Source organism: Eleutherodactylus coqui, chromosome 4, assembly GCF_035609145.1.
Source record: "Eleutherodactylus coqui strain aEleCoq1 chromosome 4, aEleCoq1.hap1, whole genome shotgun sequence".
Classification (NCBI taxonomy): domain Eukaryota; kingdom Metazoa; phylum Chordata; class Amphibia; order Anura; family Eleutherodactylidae; genus Eleutherodactylus; species Eleutherodactylus coqui.
The window spans coordinates 111,337,167-111,361,341 of record NC_089840.1 but is presented as its reverse complement, the minus strand read 5'-3'; the positions used below and the strand labels follow the sequence as shown (position 1 = coordinate 111,361,341).

Genomic DNA, 24,175 nt, shown 5'->3' with positions numbered 1-24,175 from the left:
TAATAGACGATCCCCGGAGGCAGGAGCGTAGCTAAAGACTTATGGGCTTGGGTGCAAAAGTTCATCTTGTGGTCCCCCAACTTTTCTTCACCCCTTAACGCAGAGGCGTAACTTGAAGCTCCTGGGTCCAAATGCAAAACCTGTAACAGGGCCCCCAACTAAAATGCTTTATTCATAGTACTCGGCTCCTGATATGGAGAAGGGAGGCCTAATGGGCCTCCTAAGGCTCCTGGGCCTGGGTGCAACCACATCACCTATAGTTACACCAGTGCCCAGGGGTACACTCCTGACACGGTTGGCAACTCACACCTTTGCCTTTCCTTTTGCTTGCTACGTACTTCCTCCAATTATTACAGCAGGATACAAACTCCAAGCTTCATTCCTCGAAGGGGATATATCCCATGGCAAATCAGATAGCCCTCGGCTCTGAGCAGGCAGAAGCACCAGAGTTTCAGCCTCCCACTGACACCTCTTCCACCGACTACATCTCTGCACTCTCTACTCTCGACTCTGCATCCCAACCTGGCTAACCCTCCAATTACAACACAGACACCAAGTTAGAAGAGACGGACTTGCCACCACAAAGCTTGTTAGCACACAGAACACAGACTGACACGAATACACCAAACACACATGGCATACACACCTCATCCAAAGACATCCCAACTCTGGGCCACTACATATAAGATGGAGTATAGGGTGATTGGTTGACCCTATAGACTGGGGGAATACATATAATACATAGTTCTTATCTTATCCCGTAAGCTGGAGAATATTGGTATATTTTATGCTAAAATGCTTTTGGATACATCTTCCTTTTGCTGAAATTGCACTTTTCTTCTTAGTCCCCAGAACTACTAATCTTTCTCTACTAGTTCTAAGGACCTCCTTTTTTTAGAAGAAATGACCTGTATTTTCCATAACTTGTAGGGAATAGTATGTGTCTGGAAAACACATGTCTGTTGGGATCAGTGATTGTCGGGCAGGCGGCCAAATGAAACTAAGTCATCAGCTGTTAAAATGAATTGTTTCAAATGAGACTGTTCCTCGGGATTAGTTACAGAACAGAATAAAAAGAGGACATTGTGGATAATATTCAATGTAACCGCATTACTGCATAATAATCTACTATTCACAAGGGCATACGTAACATGGAGGCAGATCATGCAGCTACTAAGGGGTCCTTGGAGAATGGTGGTGAGAAACTGGGTAGAGGAACGGCACTGTTAGCAAACAAGGGGTAAGGAATTGACCCTGAAGTTCTGCGAAGGGACGTGGAAACAAACACCAAGTCCTTCTATCCTGGGGAGTATAATTGTGCAGGATAATGGGGGTCTTTTTTATAACGCCCCCTTTCTGTTGTATGTATCACAATGATTACTTGTGCACTATGTATTACTGTCAGTACCACTACTAGGGGTGACCAACTGTTGTATGTGATGGCCCCCCCAGACTATCACACCAGCAGGGGGCAGTGTGCCGCTCCACAGCAAAGGCAGGATTGAGGTGGTCACACCAAGGTCTCCAGACACAAACATGGCAGTCATCAGTGCCCAAACTAAACCTGAAGACAACGTGGTTTCCCTCTGAGGCGTCCAGTTTCATCGTTCACTACACCACATCCAAGTACAAAATAAGGCCGATCTCACACAACCAGATTAGAATTGCAGATTCCACATTGCATATGGGCAGCAGGTATTCATGTCATTGCTAAGCGATGGTGCGGGAAATATAAACTAAAAAAAAAATTGATGTACTGTGTATGACCGCGTACTCAAGGTCATGGCCGGGCTCACAGATGGAAACCACTGTGGGAGGCCCGCAGCAGATTCCATTTGCGGCCATGTGAGCCTGGCCTAATAGTTAGATAGGATTGCTCCTTTTTTATATACCTAGATATCTGGGAAATATAGAATATAGCTAATATCTGCTAGAGCAGCATATGGAGGATACTGGGTTTCTAAATACCCCTTTTTAATGCATACCAAAGATCATACCTTTTAGTAAAGGGACACCATAATTTGGGTTATATTGCCTCAGTCAAATTGTGAATTGTTAAATATAGGAGTATGTCACAAGTAGTGGCTGAGTGCAGTAAAAATGGTAAATAAACTTTCTTCTATGGGTCACTACCAGAGGCGGAACTTGAAGCTCCCGGGCCCTGATGCAAAACAGGGCCCCCAGCTATAATACTTTACTCATAGTACTGGGTTACCTATATGGAGAAGAGAGGCCTTCTGGCCCCCTAAGGCTCCTGGGCCCGGGTGCAACCGCATCCCCTGCATCCTCTATAGTTACACCCCTGGTCACTACGATTTTGATAATACAAAATTTATAGAGTTTTTTTTTATGTTCTTCTATTTTGAAAAAGTAAATGGATTTTTTTCTTAAACCAAAATTGCTATTTGTCTTCATATTCTGAAACCTGTAAGGTTTTCATTTTTTCATCGATTGGGCAGTGTGTGGGCTCATTTTCTGCAGGGTGAGCTATAGTTTTTATTAGTATGATCTTGGGAAACATATGGCTTTTTGATCAGTTTTATTCAGATATTCTAGGAGCCAGGATAGCTAAATAAATTGCTATTTGATCATCCTGTCTTTTTTATGGCTTTCACTGTGCAGAATAAATATTGCAATACTTTACTGTATTGGACGTTTATGTTCATGGCGATACCGATTATGTGTTTTATTTTGCATTGTTTAGAAAACGGGAATTTATATATTTTTAGCTATTTATTATTTTTACATTTTTTTTACTGTTAAAAATAACTTTATTAAATCTTTTTTACACTTTTATTTAGTCCTAACAGGGGACTTGAACTTGTGGTTATTTGATCTCTCATACTATATGCTTTGTATTGCAGTATATAACAATTTTTGATGTTGCCTATCAAGCTCTGCCATGGGCACGGCTTGATAGGCATCTGTGCATGAGAGCCCTGGAAGCCTTCAGTAGGCTCTAGGGTGCCATGCTAGACCATCTGCACCTACCAATTGCATTGAGAAGGGTGCAGATGGGGCACGGGTGGGGGTCCACCCTCATGCTGTTTAGATATACAGTCAGCTTTCACTTTGAGTTAACTGCCACGATCAGAACTAACTTTGACTGAAGCAGTTACCAGCGGCTGTCAGCTGTCAGAAATGGCTTATAGCTGCCTAGTATGGAGTAGACTGTGCTCCCAAACCCGCTCCATACACCCTTCACGGCTAGAGATGAGCAAACGTGCTTGTTTAGGGCAATTACTCGATCAAGCATCGCTTTTTTCGAGTAACTGCCTACTCGGGCGAAACGAGTCTTTCTGTTTTTTGACAACCCATTGAAATCAATAGGAGAAAAAAAAAAATGTTTATTTCCGTTTTAATTCCGTTCCTCTGTTTCAAAAACAGAATAGAGAGACGAAAAACCCTACATCCGGCTTCACACAAGTGCATGCCTATTTCTGTGTGCATGAGCGCCACATTTTTGCAGAAGAACTAGTGCTTTTTTGTGTGCACATCGGCGCCTATTACTGTACTTTTTGCACACGCAAGGCATTTGTGCATGCCAAAAAAATCCCACTAGTTTAATGAGTTCAAGATATGTTACTTTTCACAGATCTTCTAGCATATTGCACGTGCATTTGCGCATTCCCATTGACTTCTATGGGAAATCTTGGTGCACAAATGCATTGGAAAATAGAGAATAGTGCAGTTTTTTTGCACAATGTTGTCTGTTGACTTCACTTGCTGACTGTTTCCAATAACAACCAACAGAACTGTTAATGCATTTCTGGATCATAATACAGGTTATAACTCTCAACTAGTGCAAGATAAATGAAGTGTTTTTACAGTGACTCAACTTTGTAGATTGTTTAAAGGTGAACATAGCATTTCACTAAAGCAAATGGAATCCAGCACCAATCCAAAAATTACAAATCAATCCTTTTTTAATAATTGATTTTTATTTTTTGGATTGGTGCTGGATTCCAGGTGCTATACTCTACTCCAATACCGAGACCTGGTGCGGCGTCTGTACTTCTGTGTACCTTTTTGGATATACCAGCAAGGACCTGATATAGCTTTTTCTACTATTTTGTAACTACTGGTGCACACTGGAGGGTGAGCTGTATCTACCGGTTTTTCTATTGCATAGCATTAAACTGCCTAATGGAGGAATACGATATAAAATTCCATTTGCTATCAAATGAATTTGGAAGGAAAGCCTAGTGGCCTTTATCTGCAGCAAGCATGTTTGATTCTGCATTCTTTCCTATTGAATCATGAGTGAAAATTCCAAGGTATCCACAAGTACCATCTAATTTCTAACTCTCCCCCGAACTTTAGAAGTTGTTTTTCCTACATAAACAACTGAGTTTCTACATAGCTTAGGATGTTAGGAGAAATGATATACTACATATGTAATCCTACTTCAATTTACTGGTAATATATCTTACATTGTTTAAGATATTGTAATATTCTTTTATAGGTCGGCTCCTTTTATTACCCTATGAAATATAAAGAATGTAATGTGATACGTAAAAATACAATGAAATATCATTTTATCCGTCTTAATGAGAACAACACTGTAGATTCAGATTGAACAATGTTTTACCATAAATATTTTATTATAATTTGAATAAAAGTTGAGTGACTATAAAACTATCACATTACTGAGTTATAATCTGTGATGTATCCCGGAGCTGCATTCATAGTCATACACGTGGACCTAATAGAGAAGGTGCTTCCTTCCATGACCCAGTACATAAAGCCACCCTGTAAGGGCCTATTTACACCTAAGGGAATATCTGGGTAAAAAATTTGTTCAAAAACTTCCTCAGGATGCAGAAGTAAAATAACAGAATTCATGCTAACCCTTTCACGCTCCCCCACCGCTATGGTCTCACCAGCTGTCCAGTTCCCACTGGTCTTCACTACCCAGTGCAATGAACCAATGCTGACATCCCAAACAAAACAGCCACGTGACCAATGCAGCCAATCACTAGCTCTCTTCAGCCGGTGAATAGCTGCGGCACTCACATGATCCAGTGCTAGATCATCATAACTCCCCTCCAGAAAGTGAAGTTCAGTGGGGAGCAGTCAGATGGCAGCTGCAGGGGAGCACAGAAGGGGGAGTATGAATTCTGTTATTTTACTAGTGCAGGCTGAAGACATTTTTGAACAAAATTTTGTACCCAGATAATCCCTTTAGCTCCTTCAAATGGAATAGCAGCTTTGCTGTAGAGTCCTCAAGCTATTGCACACAGATAGTCCTGATAAATGCGGCTGCAGACGCTGCACTGGGAATAATAGGCAAAGGAAAAATTAGACCGCATAAAGCTCTCCAGAAACTGGAGATCTGAAACAATATGAAGTGGAAGTTTGTGCAACTTGAAGATATGTGTCATAAACAGATGAAGCATAAGTCAGACCAGGCAGAGGAACAAAGTGCGCCATCTTGGAGAAACCATCAACTACCACTCAAATCACAGCAGGACCAGAAGAATTAGGAAGATCAGTAATAAAGTCCATGGCAATATGTAACCAGGCTTATTGTGGAACTGGCAGAAGGTGAAGTAAATCAGCTGGGCGTTGTAGTGAAGGTTTGTTCCTGGTACAGGGGTGGCATGAAGAGACAAATTCTTTTATGTCTTTATCAATAGTAAGTTACCAGTAATGTTGAGAAATAAGTTCAAAAGTTCTTATAACTTGGATGTCCAGCCAAATTAGTGTTATATCCCCAAGAAAGAATGCGAAGTCTTTGAGCAGCTGGAACAACATTTTTTCCTGGAGGTATGTTGTTCGGATGTGTGGCATTATCATAAATAATTTTTTCAGGATCAATGATAAATTGAGGTTCTGGACTGTCATCTGATGCATCAAAGGATCTAGACAGAGCATCTACCTTATTATTTATCTCAGCATGATGAATATGTAGGAAGAAGTTGAATATGTAGAAGAAGAACAAGGACCAGCGAGCTTGAAGAAGATTCAGATGCTAAGCTGATTGAACATATGTCAAATTCTCATGATCCGTGAAGATATGGGAGGGATGAACAGATCTCTCCAGCAGATCCCTCCATTCCTCCAAGACAAGTTAATCACCAGTCACATGCGATCACCAATGGTGTCATTTTTCTCACTATACAGCCTAGAAAAGAAACCATAGATAGTGTTTTTACCCTTGAAATTCCCAGGGAGGAACATAGTAACATAGTATGTAAGGCTGAATGAAGACAATGTCCATCTGGTCCAGCCTGTTTATCCTCCTATGTTGTTGATCCAGAGGAAGGCAAAAAACCCCAAGAGGCAGGAGCCAATTAGCCCTTTTGGGGGAAAATTCGTTCCCGACTCCCTAATGGCAATCAGACTAATCCCTGGACCAACCCCTAATAGTTCCTACCTGCCTGTATATCCGGATTAACAATTAATCTAAGATTTATATCCTGTAATATCCTTCCCCTCCAGAAAGACATCAAGTCTCCTTTTAAACTTCTCTATGGATTTTGCCATTACCACATCCTCAGGCAGAGAGTTCCACAGTCTAACTGCTCTTACAGTAAAGAACCCTTTTCTGTGTTGGCGATGAAACCTGCTTTCTTCTAGATGTAGCAGATGCCCTCTCGTTACCGTTGCAGTCCTGGGTATAAACAGATCATGGGAGAGATCCTTGTATTGTCCCCTCATGTATTTATACATAGTTATTTGATCACCCCTTAGCCATCTTTTTCCAGGGTAAATAATCCCAATTTTGATAGCCTCTCTGGGTATTCCAGTCCCTTCATTCCATGTATTAGTTTAGTTGCCCTTCTTTGAACCCCCTCCAGCACTGTAACATCTTTCCTGAGCACTGGTGACCAGAACTGTGTGCAGTATTCCATGTGAGGCCTAACAAGTGCCTTATATAGAAAGCATCAACTTCCAGAAAAAAGGTATTGGGGTGTTTGGGTGGAGAAGAGTAGGGCACTGGCAAACATCTGTTTCAGCTTGGCAGAGAACTTTTCGGCCTTAGAGGACCAATTTTCAGGGTTAGCACCCCACCAAGTCATGGCGGACAGTAGTGCAGTCAAAGAGGAAAACTGTGGTATGAGCTGCCGATAATAATTTGCAAACGCCACAAATCACTAGATGGCCTTCAGACTCTTAAGTTCATGACAGTTGAGAACAGCTAATAGGTTTTCCTTGTTGATACTGAGGCCATGAGGAAAAATGATATATCCCAGGAAAGGCAAACTGGATTGTTCAGACAGACATTTTTTAAGCTTGGCATGGAAACAGTTTTCGTGTAGACACTGTAAGACTGCCCTAACATGTTTGCAGTGCAAAGAAAGATCATAAGAAAATATCAATATGTCATCTAGATAGATGATTACAAAGGAGTAAATGAGGTATCAGAACACATCATTCACAAACTCTTGAAACACGACAGGGGCATTATAAAGACCAAATTTCATGACGCGGTATTGATAATGTCCTCGTGTGTTGAATTAAGTTTTACATTCATCTCCTTCATATATTTCGATGAGGCTATGTGCTCTTGGTTAAAATGATAGCCTCCTGTATCGTGTCAAAGAATTCAGAAATGAAGGGTAATGGATATTTGTTCTTTATTGGGACTGCATTCAGACCTCTGTAATCGATGCATTGTCGCAAGGAGCTATCATTCTTTATAAAGATAGCCCCTGCGCTAGCTGGTGAGGAAGCCTTTTGGATGAAACCTCTCTCAAGATTCTCTTTGATGTACTCAGACATGGCTTGTACTCAGACAAAAGATATAATGGATATACTCGACCTCTAGTAGGTGATGTGCCTGGTAAGAGGTCGATTGGCAATCATATGGATTACGTGACAGCAGGGTCCCAGCCTTTTTTTTTTTACTGAGTACATCTTCATTCAAAGCATATTGTTGAGGTAGACCTGGAAGTTCTGGAGGAGCTTGTGGTTGGAGAACTGGAGCAATAGCATGCAGGCAGTGGATATAGAAGCAGGTGCTCCAACAAGAGATTTGTCCAGTATGCCAAGGATGTCCCAACAACATCGAGTTTACAGCCCTGGGTAAAATCAGCAAGGAAATCTTCTTAATTTGCAAATTCAGAGAGATGGTGACTAACATGATTACATCAGACAGGAGATCCCCATCAACAAAAGTGACACAAGTGGGCTTCTTCAATATTTTTGACCACCGAGGCCTGTTGGATGAAGTTCTCAGCAGCACCAGAGTCTAGGTATGCCTCCGTAGAGAAGTGACTGTCACCACAGATCACAGGAATTTTGGAGATGACTTGGTATCATTTAGGGCAGCCTCTCCTACTGCTCCTGGCTTCACTGGGCAAGATCTCAGGAAGTGTCCATTGTCACCACAGTACAAGCATAAATTTTGTGTTTGCCTTCTCAGGCTTTCTTCTGATGAAAGCTTGATTCTTTCTACCTCCACAGGTTCTTTAAGCAGACAGAGCCGGAGGAGGATAAAGTGGTCTAGAACTGTGCATTGCCCTCTGACACACAAGAACTTATCCCTGTTAGGTAAGGAGTTGCAGGACTTGCTCACATGTACTGACTGTGAACAGGATACAGATCCCCAACACACAGCAGGACTATAAGATCCCTGGGACATGCAGATATTCCACATCCAATGCTGTGTGCCTGATCTGGTGCAGTGAATGTCCTGTTAGGGAGCTTTATACCGGTGAAACAGGACAAAAACTGAGAGCCAGGATGAGATCTCATCGCCACTCAATTAGAGAGAGAAAGACTGAACTACCTGTGCCAAAACATTTTTGTGGTCAGGGACGCATAATGGAGCATATGAGAGTTATCATACTGAAGGGCATCACAGAAGAATTTGGGAGTACAAATTTATGGCCATTTTTTATACCCTCAAGAATAGAATGAACCTCGGCCTGGCATTCTTGCACAAATTGAAAATATGAAAGGTCTGAAGGAAGTCTAGAGGGATGTCCTCTTCCCAATCACTTTTTTAGACTTCAAAAAAATTCCGAACTTGACTTGTAAGAATGTTGCCATCCAATAGATGGTGCTGCATCTCCTTCCATGTGCAGGTTGAAGGAGAGATATGACACATCATAAAACTGTCACATTCCGGAGCTCAGTGGACTGATTACGTATTTATTTCTCAGCTCAGTTTGTCTGTTGTTTTAAGTTTTGAGTGCAAAACAGTCTAAAATTTCTGTGTCTGAACATTTGTATTTAAATCAAAAAGCGTGTCCTCTCTGCATTTGTATATTATATACGTGCCCCATTCAAACCAGTTTCATTTTAGCGTGATGAAGGGTCGGTCAATAGAAGACGCAAAAGCTCGCTGTAACATCATGTATTTTTGTTAGCCATTAAAAGGTATCATATCTACAAGATTACTTGGTTTCTCTCACTGAGAACAATAGCACTTTGCTCTACTGGCTAACACGGTACCAAACTTCCTCTTTTTCATTTTACTATTTGGTAGACACTTGATTAACAGGCTGTGTAACCACTTGTGTAGCAGTTTGGGTGGCAGCTTGAAGAGCAGTCTATGCAGACTGTGCATTTGTCAAGGTGTCCAAGGGAGTTGCAACAGTCTGCAGAAGCCAAGAAACTTTGTCTTGGAATGCGAGATCACATGCAGCTGGATGCAGCATGGGGTTTGCAGAGCCAGTAGGATCCATGATCTAGGCAAACTGTTAGGCAGACAGATATGGATGTAAACCAGCAGTCAAACACTGTCACTTACATTACAACATTCACAACCATTGCTATCAGTATTGCAGGATACAATAGAAGTAAAATCATTTGTGTCCACTTGTTAGTTGACTGATAGTATGAAAAATTCCACCAAAGCAAATCAAAATTTTCACAGATTTTCAGTTGGTCAATGAAAGGTTAACTACTGGAACCACCCCGCTTCCCAAATGCACCATCTTTTTTCTCAGGTCCATGACCAGATTAAGAAGTTAGGGCTGCAGGTATATAACCTCCCATAGGTGAAAGAACTCACAGAGGAGGGAAATAACTATACCTATGACTAGTACTTTAAAAGACCAGTTAGTGGTTGAAAATATGCTGTCTAGTTCAGGAAGCATGAGTTTTCTTATTCACTTCTACTGGAGCAGGAAAATATGTACAGGTATACTGTTTAGTCTACTGACCCATCACCTTGTTCTAGAATTATAGAGTTGGAAGGGACCTCAAGGGTCATTGGATCCAACTTCCTGCTCAATGCAGGATTCACTAAATCATCCCAGACAGATGTCTGTCCAGCATGTTTGAAGACTTCCATTGAAGAAGAACTCACCACCTTCTGTGGCAACCTGTTCCACTCATTCATCCTCCTCACTGTCTAATATCTAATCTGCATCTCCTCCCTTTCCGTTTCATCACATTGCTTCTGGCCTTTCTTTGTGCAAATGAGAATAGGGCTGATCCCTCTGCACTGTGACAGCTCTTCAGATAATTGTAGACACCTATTAAAGTCTCCTCTCAGCCTTCTTTTTTACAAGCTTAACCATTCCTCATAGGACATGGTTTGCAGACCGCTCTCCATCCTGGTAACTCTTCTCTGAACTTGCTCCAGTTTGTCTATGTCTTTTTTAAAGTGGGGTGCCCAGAGCTGGACACAGTATTCCAGATGAGGTCTGACTAAGGAAGATTGGAGGAGGATAATTACCTTACATGATCTAGACTCTATGCTTCTCTTAATACATCTCAGAATTGTTTTTTTTGCTACTGCATCACACTATTGACTCATGTTCTGTCTGTTATCTATTAGTATACCAGACTTAACATGAGTCCTGGCAGATGGGTCCACATATTTTCATGAAAATGTTTGCTAAAGACTTCACATTTAAAGAATAATATATATAGAAATAATACAATTTAAAATAAACATTCAATGCTTGCAGATATCTTACCAATCGCAGAGCGCTGCTGCATCATTGTGTTTGTTTTTGCATTGCAGCCACAGCACATTTGCACCTGCCTACTGTAGTTATTTCACTGTGTTATGGAACCATAGTACACAGCACATAGAGACATTTTTCTTGGATAGAAGATGATTCACACAGCAACAGCAGGTACTGAGAACACATTTTTGGATATCAGACTTACCCATATTACAAGCTTGTCCAGTCAGTGCATACAGCTGCTGCTGATAAGCCCATTCTTCATCATTGGCAGAAGATATAATCAGCAAACGTCTTCTCCAACGGAACCTTTAGAAAAATGAACAAATTCATGAAAAGTAAATGTTCTGTATGTTGCACAAAGGTAAAGCTGTAATTTGGCTTACATTGAATTAAATGAGGCCTCCTCTCAGGGGTGTAGCTATGGAGTCATGGGCCCCGATGCACAAGTTCAACTTGAACCCACCCTTACCCTCCATTCTTGCACCATATCGTGATAGGATAACATTGCCATACTGTGACAATCAACTACATACTGTGACTAAATGATACCACCATACAGCTGCTAAATAGTGCCAGGGGCATAACTATAGGGGATGCAAAGGCTGCAGTTACATCCAGGCCCACGAGCCTTAGGCTGCCGGTCCACGGGCGATGATCTGTGGGTGATAAATCGCCCATGGATCACGCTCTGCAAAGTTTTCCGTAGACTAACTATGGAAAGCTCAGTGCTGGCGTCCACGAGTGGAGAATCATAGCGTTTCTCCGCTCGCAGGATTTAAATCGCGGCATGCTGTGATTCTCCGCGGTTAGCCTATTGCTCATCTCGGAGACCTGTCAGGGCTCCCCCCTCCTCCTCTGTGGTGGAATATAGCTAGCGATATTCCGCCTTGGCCGTTAACAGGGGGCCCACAAGCCTTTTCTTTTTGATATAGAGTGCACAGTACTATGACTAAAGCATTATAGTTGGGGGCCCTGTTACAGATTTTGCATTGGGGCCTGGAGCTTCAAGGTACGCCTGTGGTGCCACCATACTGTGAGTGAATAACAGTATTATTAAAGGCACTGTCCAAGTTGCAATTAATTATTTTTTGGATTGATGCTCTCCATGCCCGAAAATAATAAAATATCTTATACTCATCTCTTCCGATTCTCCACATATCAGTGCCGCAGCGCCGGTCTTCCCTGACACCATCTTTACAGGTTTCTGGCAGCCTGTATATGGGACGTCACTGGGTGCTACAGCTAATGCAGACATCAGTGTTTTATCATCAATCTTTGTGATTGGCTGCAATAGCCTGTGATGTCCCATATACAGGCTGACGGCACGATCACCATGATGTTACCAATAGGATCAGAGCTGAGGGTAGTATAGCATATTTTATTATATTCAGGCATAAAGAGCATCACGTCAAGTTAACAAATTCTAACTTGGACAAGCTGTTTAAAGGTTCATCCACACGTTGTAGATTTTGGTTTGGATCCACATCAAATCCCTGTCAAAATCTGCACTGTTTAATGCCGAGTTTGACACAGTTTTTGGTGTGGTTCCATAGCAGATTTAACCCTTTCAATTAAAGGGGTGTATTCTGCTGCGGATCCACACCTAAAAATCTGCAACAATTCTGCCACATTTGAACTTACCCTAATAGTAATAACAGTGCCCCCAAACATGGCCCTTTTAGTAATAGTGCCCTCATATGCAGTGCATTGAGCAGCCCCCTAAGAAACAGTGTCACATAGGGTACAAAATCAATTTGAATCCATGAGAAAAATCTCTGTATTCCATTGCATGAACTCAGATCATGTAGTAGTAAAGCGCTGCGTACAACTCTATACAGAGTTGTAAGGCTATGTTCACATGGCAGAATCCACTGTGGAGTTTGCCTATAAAACCGCAGTTTTTGCTGTGGATCCCCAAACAGATTTAGCCTTGTCAATGGGCAAAATCTACATGAAGAATGCTGACGCGTTTCCATGCAGATCACCATCAGGAAATGACATGACAATTCTTTACACGGAAGAGTGTATGAATTCTGCTTGTGTGTTTTGCACATTTGGGCGTACTTTTACAAGTCAAATTCGCGCTAGAAATTTAGTCGCAGATTCTGCTGTTTGAATATAGCCTGAAGCCGGAGTCAGATGAGTGCATGCATATTTGTGCAAACATGAACGTAGCGTTTTTGCGGAACAAACTTGGGTTTTTTTGCAAGCACATCAGCGGATTATACTGTACTTTGTTCTCGCGCAAAGCAAGTGCATTTGCAAAAAAATACACACTGATTGAAATGGCTAATTAATCTAACAAGTTCCTGATGTGTTCTTTCTTCTGCAGTGTTGCACGTATCTCCTAGCGTATTTTGCGCACATTTGCACATCCCCATTGTCTTCTATAGGGCTTTTACTACAAAATTGGGCATGCTGCATTTTTTTAAGCTCAGGATAAATACATGCATGTGAACAAACCATTGAAATCAATGGGTTATATTCTCTGCGAATTGCTTGCACAAATTTTGCATATGCAAATATGCGCCCAAATACGCCCGGCCTAATACAGCCTTCTGCATGCAGAATAAGAATTTTAAAAGTCCTGTGTCCCAATACAAACATTATAACAAAGCCATCCCTCCCATAGTGTGTGCCATTTATGATACTGGTGTCCTCCTACGTGGCAGACACTAGGGCCGAGGTGAGACTGCTACCCCCTCACCCCCTATTGCCAACGTAGGCCTTTGCTTTGAATCAAACCGACTACAAAAGGCAACAAAACCTTTTATTTTCACAGGTATTCATACACATAGGACTGCCATCAATTTTTATATAATACCACTTCCAGCATGTCTGGAAAGAATTGACAATCCCTATAGAAACAAAGTTTAGAAATGGCTCTACTGACTTTTTTTTTTCAAAAGAGTTTTCTGTTCATTTTTAAAATATCTGGCAGCGCTCCTGCAAAGAGAGCTGTCTCCTCTGGAGGGTAACGCTACTTTCTTTGTATTTTACTAAGAGAAAATTGCTTTTTTATATACTGTGTGATTAGATTTCCAACACAGATTGAACCAATAAAATCTTTGTTCTGCTTTTTCTTTTTTAAATACCGTTTTTGAAAGACGTTAATTTGCAAATTAAATTTTCCTTCTGTAATAAGATGAATAGAGAAAAAGTATAATTCCTCTTGGCTGACTACCGGAAAATGTATTGAAGTAACAGACTCGAGCTGCACTGCATACTTGGAATCTGTTCATCTACAATGATTAAAACACTTTATCTGTACCCAAAGGACTCAGTCAAAGAAAAAAACTCCCCACACACTACACTGCTCAAAAGAGTTGCTGAATAAAAACATATATTGTGAGGAAAATCACAGATCATTCATTAATTGTGCTAATTAACAAAGACAAGTCGTGTACTTTTATTATAACGGCTTTAATGCTTTTGTAGATAATTAGACACTTCTGAAGGTGTTAGTTAAAAAAGGGAAGGGGAAAAAATATTTCCAAGGCCTTATACACATGACTGTATGATGGATCCATGTTATGTAGATCTTTAGAAATCTATTGTTACGTCTACAAATGACATGCTGGACCTGCACCTGCAATTATGCACAACAATAGCCCAAAGTGCAGCAACTGAAATAAACAACACAAAATAAACGGGAAGTCTTTCCCTAAATACGTGACGACGAGGGAGAGGGCCCTGCCTAGCACGGCAGACTGATCGCTTCGATAGATGCAAGCCTGCATTTGTTCCTGGGACCTAAGTTACCCTACCTAGCCAACAAAATAAAGGACCAGAAAAATCACAAAAGAAACTCAAATGAAACACCACACTTAGCTGGTGGTGAAGCCACAGCACACAGAGCCATCCTCTGTTCACGTCACAGCGGAGACCACGCTGTCCACAGGAACCACTTACTACCAGTTCAGACAGTGAGCAACTGGTTGTATGCTATTTACCATGTAGAGCCAGCCAGGCCCCTAGGTTCCAACGTGGGGCCGTCCCTATTGGGACTATCACCCAGCTTGCAGGCAGGACTCCTGGGGTTTAAGTTGTCTATTTAGAGTAGGTACTCAAGAGACAATGAGGATCCTTGTTGTTGGCTTGTGAGCTTAAGTATCTTGGCCAAAATATGAATCAATACCTTGTACATACTTTAGCTATACCATATGCTTATGCATGTTGGAATTCTTGGTGGTGTTTTGGCATTTGTTAGTCTTTGTTGGATGTCTGCTCACAAGTCCCATATACTGCTCAGTCTGTCTCTTTGTAACCAACTATATGATGCAGCCATATGTAGCAGGAATGATCATATATACCGCTGTATACTTCAGCCATGTGTAGCAGGAATGATCATTTATACCGCTGTATACTTTAGCCATGTGTAGCAGGAATGATCATATATACCGCTGTATACTTCAGCCATGTGTAGCAGGAATGATCATATATACTGCTGTATACTTCAGCCATGTGTAGCAGGAATGATCATATATACCGCTGTATACTTCAGCCATGTGTAGCAGTAATGATCATATATACCGCTGTATACTTCAGCCATGTGTAGCTGGAATGATCATATATACCGCTGTTTACTTCAGTCATGTGTAGCGGGAATGATCATATATATCGCTGTTTACTTCAGTCATGTGTAGTAGACATGATCATATATACCGCTGTATACTTCAGTCATGTGTAGCAGGAATGATCATATATACCGCTGTTTACTTCAGTCATGTGTAGTAGACATGATCATATATACCGCTGTATACTTCAGTCATGTGTAGCAGGAATGATCATATATACCGCTGTTTACTTCAGTCATGTGTAGCAGGAATGATCATATATACCACTGTTTACTTCAGTCATGTGTAGCAGGAATGATCATATATACTGCTGTATACTTCAGCCATGTGTAGCAGGAATGATTACATATACCGCTGTATACTTCAGCCATGTGTAGTAGACATGATCATATATACCGCTATATACTTCAGCCATGTGTAGCAGGAATGATCATATATACCGCTGTATACTTCAGCCATGTGTAGTAGACATGATCATATATACCGCTATATACTTCAGCCATGTGTAGCAGGAATGATCATATATACCGCTGTATACTTCAGCCATGTGTAGTAGACATGATCATATATACCGCTATATACTTTAGCCATGTGTAGCAGGAATGATCATATATACCGCTGTATACTTCAGCCATGTGTAGTAGACATGATCATATATACCGCTATATACTTCAGCCATGTGTAGCAGGAATGATCATATATACCGCTGTATACTTCAGCCATGTGTAGTAGACATGATCATATATACCGCTGTATACTTCAGCCATGTGTAGTAGACATGATCATATATACCGCTGTATACTTCAGCCATGTGTAGTAGACATGATCATATATACCGCTGTATACTTCAGCCATGTGTAGCAGGAATGATTATATATACCGCTGTATACTTCAGCCATGTGTAGTAGACATGATCATATATACTGCTGTATACTTCAGCCATGTGTAGTAGACATGATCATATATACCGCTGTATACTTCAGCCATATGTAGTAGACATGATCATATATACCGCTGTATACTTCAGCCATGTGTAGTAGACATGATCATATATACCGCTGTATACTTCAGCCATGTGTAGCAGGAATTATTATATAGTATACAGCTATCAGCGGTTCCTAAAGCGATCAAATACATTGCTCTGCCATCTGCTCATATAGGTCAGTATACTTAAGATGGACAGCTTTACAACCTCTCACCTGATTTGATCCACATACTTGATTTAGCATTGGTAGGTGGTGAAGCTAATTAACTACCATGACAATGGCTGACATCATGAACTATGATTGGCTATTAGAGTGACATTCCCATGGAGAGGTTGGACAATCTATTCCTATTTAAGACCAAGTGATCCATCCGTTCAGTGATATATATATATATATATATATATATATATATATATATATATATATATGTGGATGTATTGTGGCCTTCTGAGGCACCATTTAATGGATCAAGTTTTTTTTTCTAAAAGAACTGAATTTTGGTGAAGACTTAGCCTTATGTATACATGTGATGTAGCATGCTGCAATTCTTTCTACAAGGTGTACTCTCAGTGTGTTTAACACATGGTGCTATACAAGACCCCACAGAGATGCAGTGACAGTGTATTCAGTATCCACTTGATATGGATCCCAAATACGCCTGTGAACATGATGCCTTTAGGCAATGAAACTTGTTTATGCTTCTCATCCTGAAAAAGGCGTATGGAAATTCAATTTAAGAAGTTCTCCTTGGAATCATTGATTGATCGCTGTCTTTGTCTGATAACTTGCACGTAAATGCTTTCAAAGGTTAAGACTGTCAGAAAAAAGTGTTTAAAACACTGAGTTGTTGATGTGATTGTGAGTGACAGTGAAATTGCAGCCGTGCATTTAGAAGCTGTAAGAATCCATTGTGTTAGGCAAATATTAAGGTAATGGATTCATCCTGCATATTAGTAAAATATTGAATCCGCCTGAAACTAGAGAAAATAAGGCAGTAGTTGTTGGTACTGCAGCAGTTTGGAACAAAATGAAAGTTGTCCGGATTGAGTCATTAATATCCTGTTTTATTCGTCATCTCTGTCTCTACTCATTGATGGAAATACTGCACTCCACTGTGTTTTGCAGTAGTAACAAATGGTCTACCCCTTAGTGACAGCCTATACGCTTTTTTACTGACCTCATTAATGGACTTTTAATTTGCGCATACATCTTTTTAAGACAGTGGCTTGGCAGACTACTGACAGCCAGGTTCCTGCTCTAACTGCCAAGAGCAAAGAAACTTCAGATCCTGCAGCTTAACCCCTTACATGCCACAATCAATAGCAACTGCTGCATGTAAACAGATGACAGGGGGCAGGGACTCTTTGTCGGTATTAGTGTATCTTGACGCCACCAGGTATTCCTGGTGGAGCCAAGATTGACTGGGGGGTGACGCCCCCTGTACCTGATTGGCTGGATAGACTGTTGGCTGGCAGGTCCTGCAAGGTCAGTTAAGAAGCATTAAAAAAGCATACAGCCGCCGCCTGCGCTGCAGCCACGAACCTCCTGGAGCAAGTGATTTACCAGGCGGGGCAGGTGGGCGAACTTCCCCTCCATGACAGTAGAAAAGCTGTGCGACGTCTCCAAAGTGAGTTGCCAGTGCGACGAAGATCACTGCTGCTGGGCGGGAGGGAGGCACAGCAGAAAATTGAGAGCTGAGCGGCTGGCGTGACAGAGCTGTAAAGCGGCCGGCGGAACGGAGATCACTGCTGCTGGCTGCGAGGGAGCCGCCACAGAAAATGGAGAAGTGAGCGGCTGGGCGCATAGCCTGCATGGCACAAAAGCCGCCCAGGACCAAGCACAGAGGCTGCACCATCTGCATAGGTTGTCCCAGCACTGCAGCCTTAGCATGAGAGTTACTATACTTCTTAGGCTTACATTATTACCTGTAAATGCTGCCATCTAACAGCGGTAACATGGCAGCATTTCCAGGTAATGTAAGCCTAAGAACTATAGTAACCCTCAGGCTACGGCTATCCCAACTGTGCTGCTAGAACCTTCCAGACTTGACCCTATCGGGAGCTGGGGGTGTGAGAGGGGTGTTCCCCTTGTCAAACCCCTAGCTTCCGGTGGCGTCAAGATACACTAATACCCTTTTTGTCACCCATCAGCACTCCACAGTGTGATTGTAAGGTACCAATGGGTTCTCATGACAGCCTGAAATGACAGCCTGAAGCCTGACAAAGGCCTCCATTTCTGCCATGTAATTCAGCCCATTAGACCCCGACTGTGGCAGAGTCTAATAGCTGCTGTTATAGGCTTAAATAGAATGCACTACCTAAGTAATGCCTTCTTGAAGGATAAAAAAATAGCAGCAAAAAAGTGTCATTTTAAAAAAAAAATCCAGTTTCAAAAAAATATGCATTTTTGCACACAAAAACCCTTTTTTAACTGGAGAAATTTTTTTTAAAAATCAACACCTAATTGGTATTACTGCATTTGTAATGACCCAGACAATGAAAATATTTAGTTTCTATTCAGTTGCTATTTTTCTTTCGTTCATTTCCCCCCAAAAATCTAAGAAAAAGCAATCCAAAAGATACATGTACCCCAAAATAAGAAAGCTACAGTTAGAAATGCAACCGATCTTAGAATGCAGCGATGCAGACTCAGTTTTTTCCTGTAAAAATAATAATAATGTTTTTTAATTGTGCAAAAGCAGTAAAAAATAAAAAAATCTATATAAACTTGGTATTGCAGTACTCATGTTAATCACTCAGTTTTTTTTTACTGAATGGTGAATGGCGTAAAAACAAAAGTCCAAAACAATGGCAGAATTTCTAAGGGTTTTTTTCATCTCCTCCCCCCAAAATTTTTAATTTAAAAGTTCTAAAACAAATTATATGCACCCTGAGCGGTACCATTATAAAATACACCTTGTCCCAAGAAAACAACTCCTCATATGGCTATGTGAAGTTATGGCTCTTGCAATGTGAAGATGACAATCGCTTGGTCCCTAAACCAAAAAATCGGCTCGTCACTAAGGGGGCTAATAATATTGGGTGAACGTCAGACAACCAATGCCAAAAACAGATAAAGAGTTCCTACTGATTTTGTTATGGGGCCTGGCTCCTCATCCTGAAAAATTATTATAGATTATCAGTAACCAATATATGCCTATTCCTGTGCCTCAGTTCTAAACTTTGTACTTTTTCATATACTCCATTAGTTTGCTGGTCTCATTACATACAACACCATCTAAAGGTTGCCAAAATAGTCAAAAGACAGGAATGATTCTGCAGACAACATAATCCTTGTAAATTGATGATGCCTTATTTGTAAGTGTTGGCCCATATTTTGTAAGAGACTCCCTAGTGGAAGTTGGCCAAAATGTTTGATTTGCATCTGCCTTAATGGTCAGACCTCCTTCCTGACATACTATCCACAGGGGTCTCCATGACCATGTTTTATTTTTTTCTCTTTCTTTAACTCATTCTTAACTTTTACCCTTAATTGTAACTACTTTTGTAAATAAACCTTCAATCTGCTTTCACCGTGAGACAAGAGTTAGTTATGAAATATTCCTTGTCAATCCTCAGTGTATACATCTGACTTCTTTTCTTGTTCAATATAGCTGCTATAGAGACGTCAACAAGGCTTTGTGAGTCCATAGTGTGTGAGAACGGGAGGAAGTAGAAGAAAAAGAGAGAGATTGTTGGAGTCAAATTTAGGTATCCAAACCCATTGACATGAGGACATGACAGGTACTCTTTCTACGCTTTGCTAGGGGGACTCGTGTTACTTGTTATGCCCATGTAGCTACATAAAGGACCTTCATACTCCCGTATCTGACAAGATGGCCCTCAATTTGCTCACCATCCTCCTTGAATAGGACTATGCTGACCATAAGAAAGGGGTAAAGATTCCATCGTTTACTTGGAAATCCAGCACCTACCTCGTTCGCAATTAGGTTGAATTTATGGACTTTTGCTGCTTGTGTATTTTTATGTCTATAACATTATGTACAGTATTTGCATATTTGTGTTATTTGTGCATATTGCCATATTTTGAAGACTATAAGGCTGGTTTTATATAAATCTATTATTGGCACATTTATGTGTCTGTAAAACAGATGAGTGTCTCGACCTGACTATGGCTCTACAGACCTGTACTTAGAACATCATAGGGATTTAAGATATTCTTAGTTCGGATCAGTAAACCCTTGATCGGGCCAAGTCATTCACATAAATGTTCCCCTAATACACTTGTGTAAAACTAGCCTGAGACAGACTTAAGCAAGAAAATGATAGGTGGGGGTCTCAGTGGTGAGACCCTTATCAATCTTGAGAACGGAGGTCCCATGTCCCCTCTTCTCATCACTGCAGGGATGCTTCTCCCACATACAATGACGCTATATTGAATGGAGCGATGGCTGAGCATGCGCAGCTGGCACTCCATTCATTTCAACGGGGCTGACAGAAAATGCTTTGTGCTTGTACCTTGGCTATCTCCAGCAGTCTCACTAAAAATTAATGGAGTGGAACCGTGCATGTGCGACCAGTGCTCCATTCAATCTCCTGCTCACTATAGGGGGTGTAGTAATCCCACAGTGAGGAAGGGTGGGAAACACAGGATTGGTGGGGTCCCAGTGGTGAGACCCCCCACCACTCACAAAGTTATCCCCTATTCTCTGTTTAGGGACTAATTTTAGAATTTTAGAATAACTAGTTGCATCTTATAGATCATGGCAATCTCTCATAAAGCACTCTGCCCAATCACAGAGATCACAAGGCTTACGGGGGGAGGGAGGGGGATTTTCAAACTTTTACACAGATTTATTAATACTACAGCTAGAAAAGAGCACAAATTTTAGTACAAATGTATGCTTTCACACAGTAGGCATAGATTTCTTTTCTAGCTTAAAGGGGTTGTCCCGCGGCAGCAAGTGGGTCTATACACTTCTGTATGGCCATAATAATGCACTTTGTAATGTACATTGTGCATTAATTATGAGCCATACAGAAGTTATAAAAAGTTTTATACTTACCTGCTCCGTTGCTGGCGTCCTCGTCTCCATGGAGCCGACTAATTTTCGCCCTCCGATGGCCAAATTAGCCGCGCTTGCGCAGTCCGGGTCTTCTGCAGTCTTCTATGGGGCCGCTCGTGTAGAATGCCGGCTCCGTGTAGCTCCGCCCCGTCACGTGCCGATTCCAGCCAATCAGGAGGCTGGAATCGGCAATGGACCGCACAGAAGCCCTGCGGTCCACGGAGACAGAGGATCCCGGCGGCCATCTTCAGCAGGTAAGTATGAAGACGCCGGACCGCCGGGATTCAGGTAAGCGCTGTGCGGGTTGTTTTTTTAACCCCTGCATCGGGGTTGTCTCGCGCCGAACGGGGGGGGGGTTAAAAAAAAACAAAAAAAAACGTTTCGGCGCGGGACAACCCCTTTAAGGCAGTTCGTTGTCCGCCTAATTTACTAAGAGGCTTGTGCCTTTTAGTAAGTCTGGTGTAACTGACTCCAACAATCTTTTTCTTTAGACTGGCATATGGAACACGAGCCTTTATAAAAGTGGGCCATAGTGATCTGTTTCCAGCAAGATGATTGTGTTGTGATTGAACACAGATTTTTGCAGATATGTTAAGTGGTTGGCTGGCATTGTTTCAGTACAGAGATTACAGAATTTATGCTTGCAACATTTGGAATTCAAACCTAGAGTTGCAAAAAAAATAAACTGAATTACAGATGTGATTATGTAAGTATTTTTGCATTTTTTTCTTACAAAATTGGGTTTTGATTGCTCAAAATCAGTTTCAGTTATGTCTGTTTTTTAGCTTCTTCCTCAAACCAAAAAAAAAAAAAATAAATAATAGTGAGTCTAACCATCTGATTAATTATGATTTTTTTCATGAAAGTGGTAGCAAATATTAAATCTTTATTTTATTTATTATTGCTTCTAAAGACATATGCAAATACAAAAAAATATATTAACTAGCCTATGTCAGTTTGTACATTGGGATTGCAGAATTTACCACCCAGACCAATGCATGCCTGGTTGGCCTCCCAGGGTGTTTCCAGTTTAGTAAAATAACCTACTTGGCACAGAAAAGCAGTAACTTATACAATGTGCGAGTTGCTGCAGCCAACGGTAGGGTTCCAACAAGCCCAAAGAGGCACACTCCAGGGTGCGTGATCCTTGGGGCTCCCAAATGAGCTTCCATGAATACGAGAACGTCCCTCCAGTAGTCTTGCAAGACTGCACACTCCCAAAACACGTGCATGACAGTTCCATCTGCAACCAGACATCGTTGGCATATAGCCGAAGAGAGCAAACTCATAGTGCACAGCCTGGAGGGGGTATAGTATATGCAGTGCAAGAATTTGACTTGGATGAGTCTGTCTATAGTGCTAACCAAAGGGGGGGGGGGGCAAAACCCTTAAGTATGTCCTCATCCTCTCCCAACATTAGATCAGGAATATCAGCCACATATTTCTGCTTGGCCCTCTCACTCAGTGGGGCGAGATGTTGCGCTAAATGGGCATAGAAGCTAGACAGTGGTTTAACAAGATTGCACATCTGTGCCAAGCCTTCCGCATCAGAGACATTGAGATACATAGGCCCCAAATTGGGCCCTGACTACATCCCGCAGCTGGTAGTATCTAAAGTAGGAATTCTCAGGCAGGCCATGGGTGATCTGCAGCTGCAGGAAGGTGCAAAACGCACCCTCACTGACTATATCAGAGAGGACATTGACGCCCCGAAGTCTCCAAAAAGCAGACTCGTTGCAAGTGTAGCAAATTGGGATTATTCCACAGGGGGTATGTGGGGACCACATGACCCCCTCCTCAGTGGACAGCCGCAAGGCACGACGCCAGATCTCGGATGTCACCAGCACGGGGGCAAATAAAGGGACAACAAAAGACGAGGCACCACTCATCATACTCTCTAAGTATCATTAAAGCTATCACTAATTGAAACCCTATCTGAAACACTGACACTGACTAACAATAAGAGGACACTATGACCCAGAGGCAAGGAAGCAAAACTTGACAAAAGAAATACAAACAGGGAAATAACAATAACAAAATGTAACACATGACTGAAAAGGAAGGACTAGACTAGAACTAACCAAAGGAGCAAGACTACACTGATAAGAAACAAGCTAGACTAGGAGTAAGATACTAGATGCATGCAAAGAAAACTAGATTAAAATGTACATAGGTTATGCTATAATCAGGAACACATTGCAGAAGCCAGAAATGTTGAAAGAGTGGCTAGCCAAACAAAAAGCCAAACAAGTTGGGGGCAGCAGTGTAGTTCCATTGTAAGGGATCAGCTGTGAGACAGTAGCACTGCAACTGCTCTAACAACAAACTATAAGACACTAGGTGACTATACAGCAGGATAATTCTGATATTATATATATATATCACCTTTCACTTTTTTGCCTTTCAGTTTTTTACATTTTGTTATGTTGTGGCCTTGTGCAAATTAAAAAAGATTCTAGTTTTTTCTCATCATTCTGCACTATATCTCTCATAGGCCTCCTGCCGACGGCTCACCTGCTCCCGGTGTATCCCCGCTCTGCTATGTGCCGGCTCCTGGCCAGCCGGCACATGCGCAGAGCGGAGCCGATGCGTCACCACTGGTGGTTCTGTGTGGGCCTCTAATGCAATCCGATGGCAGCAGGCATGGGAAGAAATTCTGCGGGAAATCCTGCCACGGAATTTCTGTCCGTGTGCATTTGGCCATAATGACAA

The 24,175-nt window shown here is 41.6% G+C and overlaps 1 protein-coding gene across 1 annotated transcript in view; it reads right to left on the bottom strand.

The window, feature by feature from the left end:
* CCDC80 (coiled-coil domain containing 80) overlaps window positions 1–24,175 on the bottom strand; it is a 109,176-nt gene that overhangs the window by 11,312 nt on the left and 73,689 nt on the right. Inside the window, exon 6 of the mRNA XM_066599993.1 lies at window positions 11,077–11,180. Coding sequence (XP_066456090.1) covers window positions 11,077–11,180 — 104 coding nt within the window. The remainder of the gene's footprint in view (window positions 1–11,076; window positions 11,181–24,175) is intronic.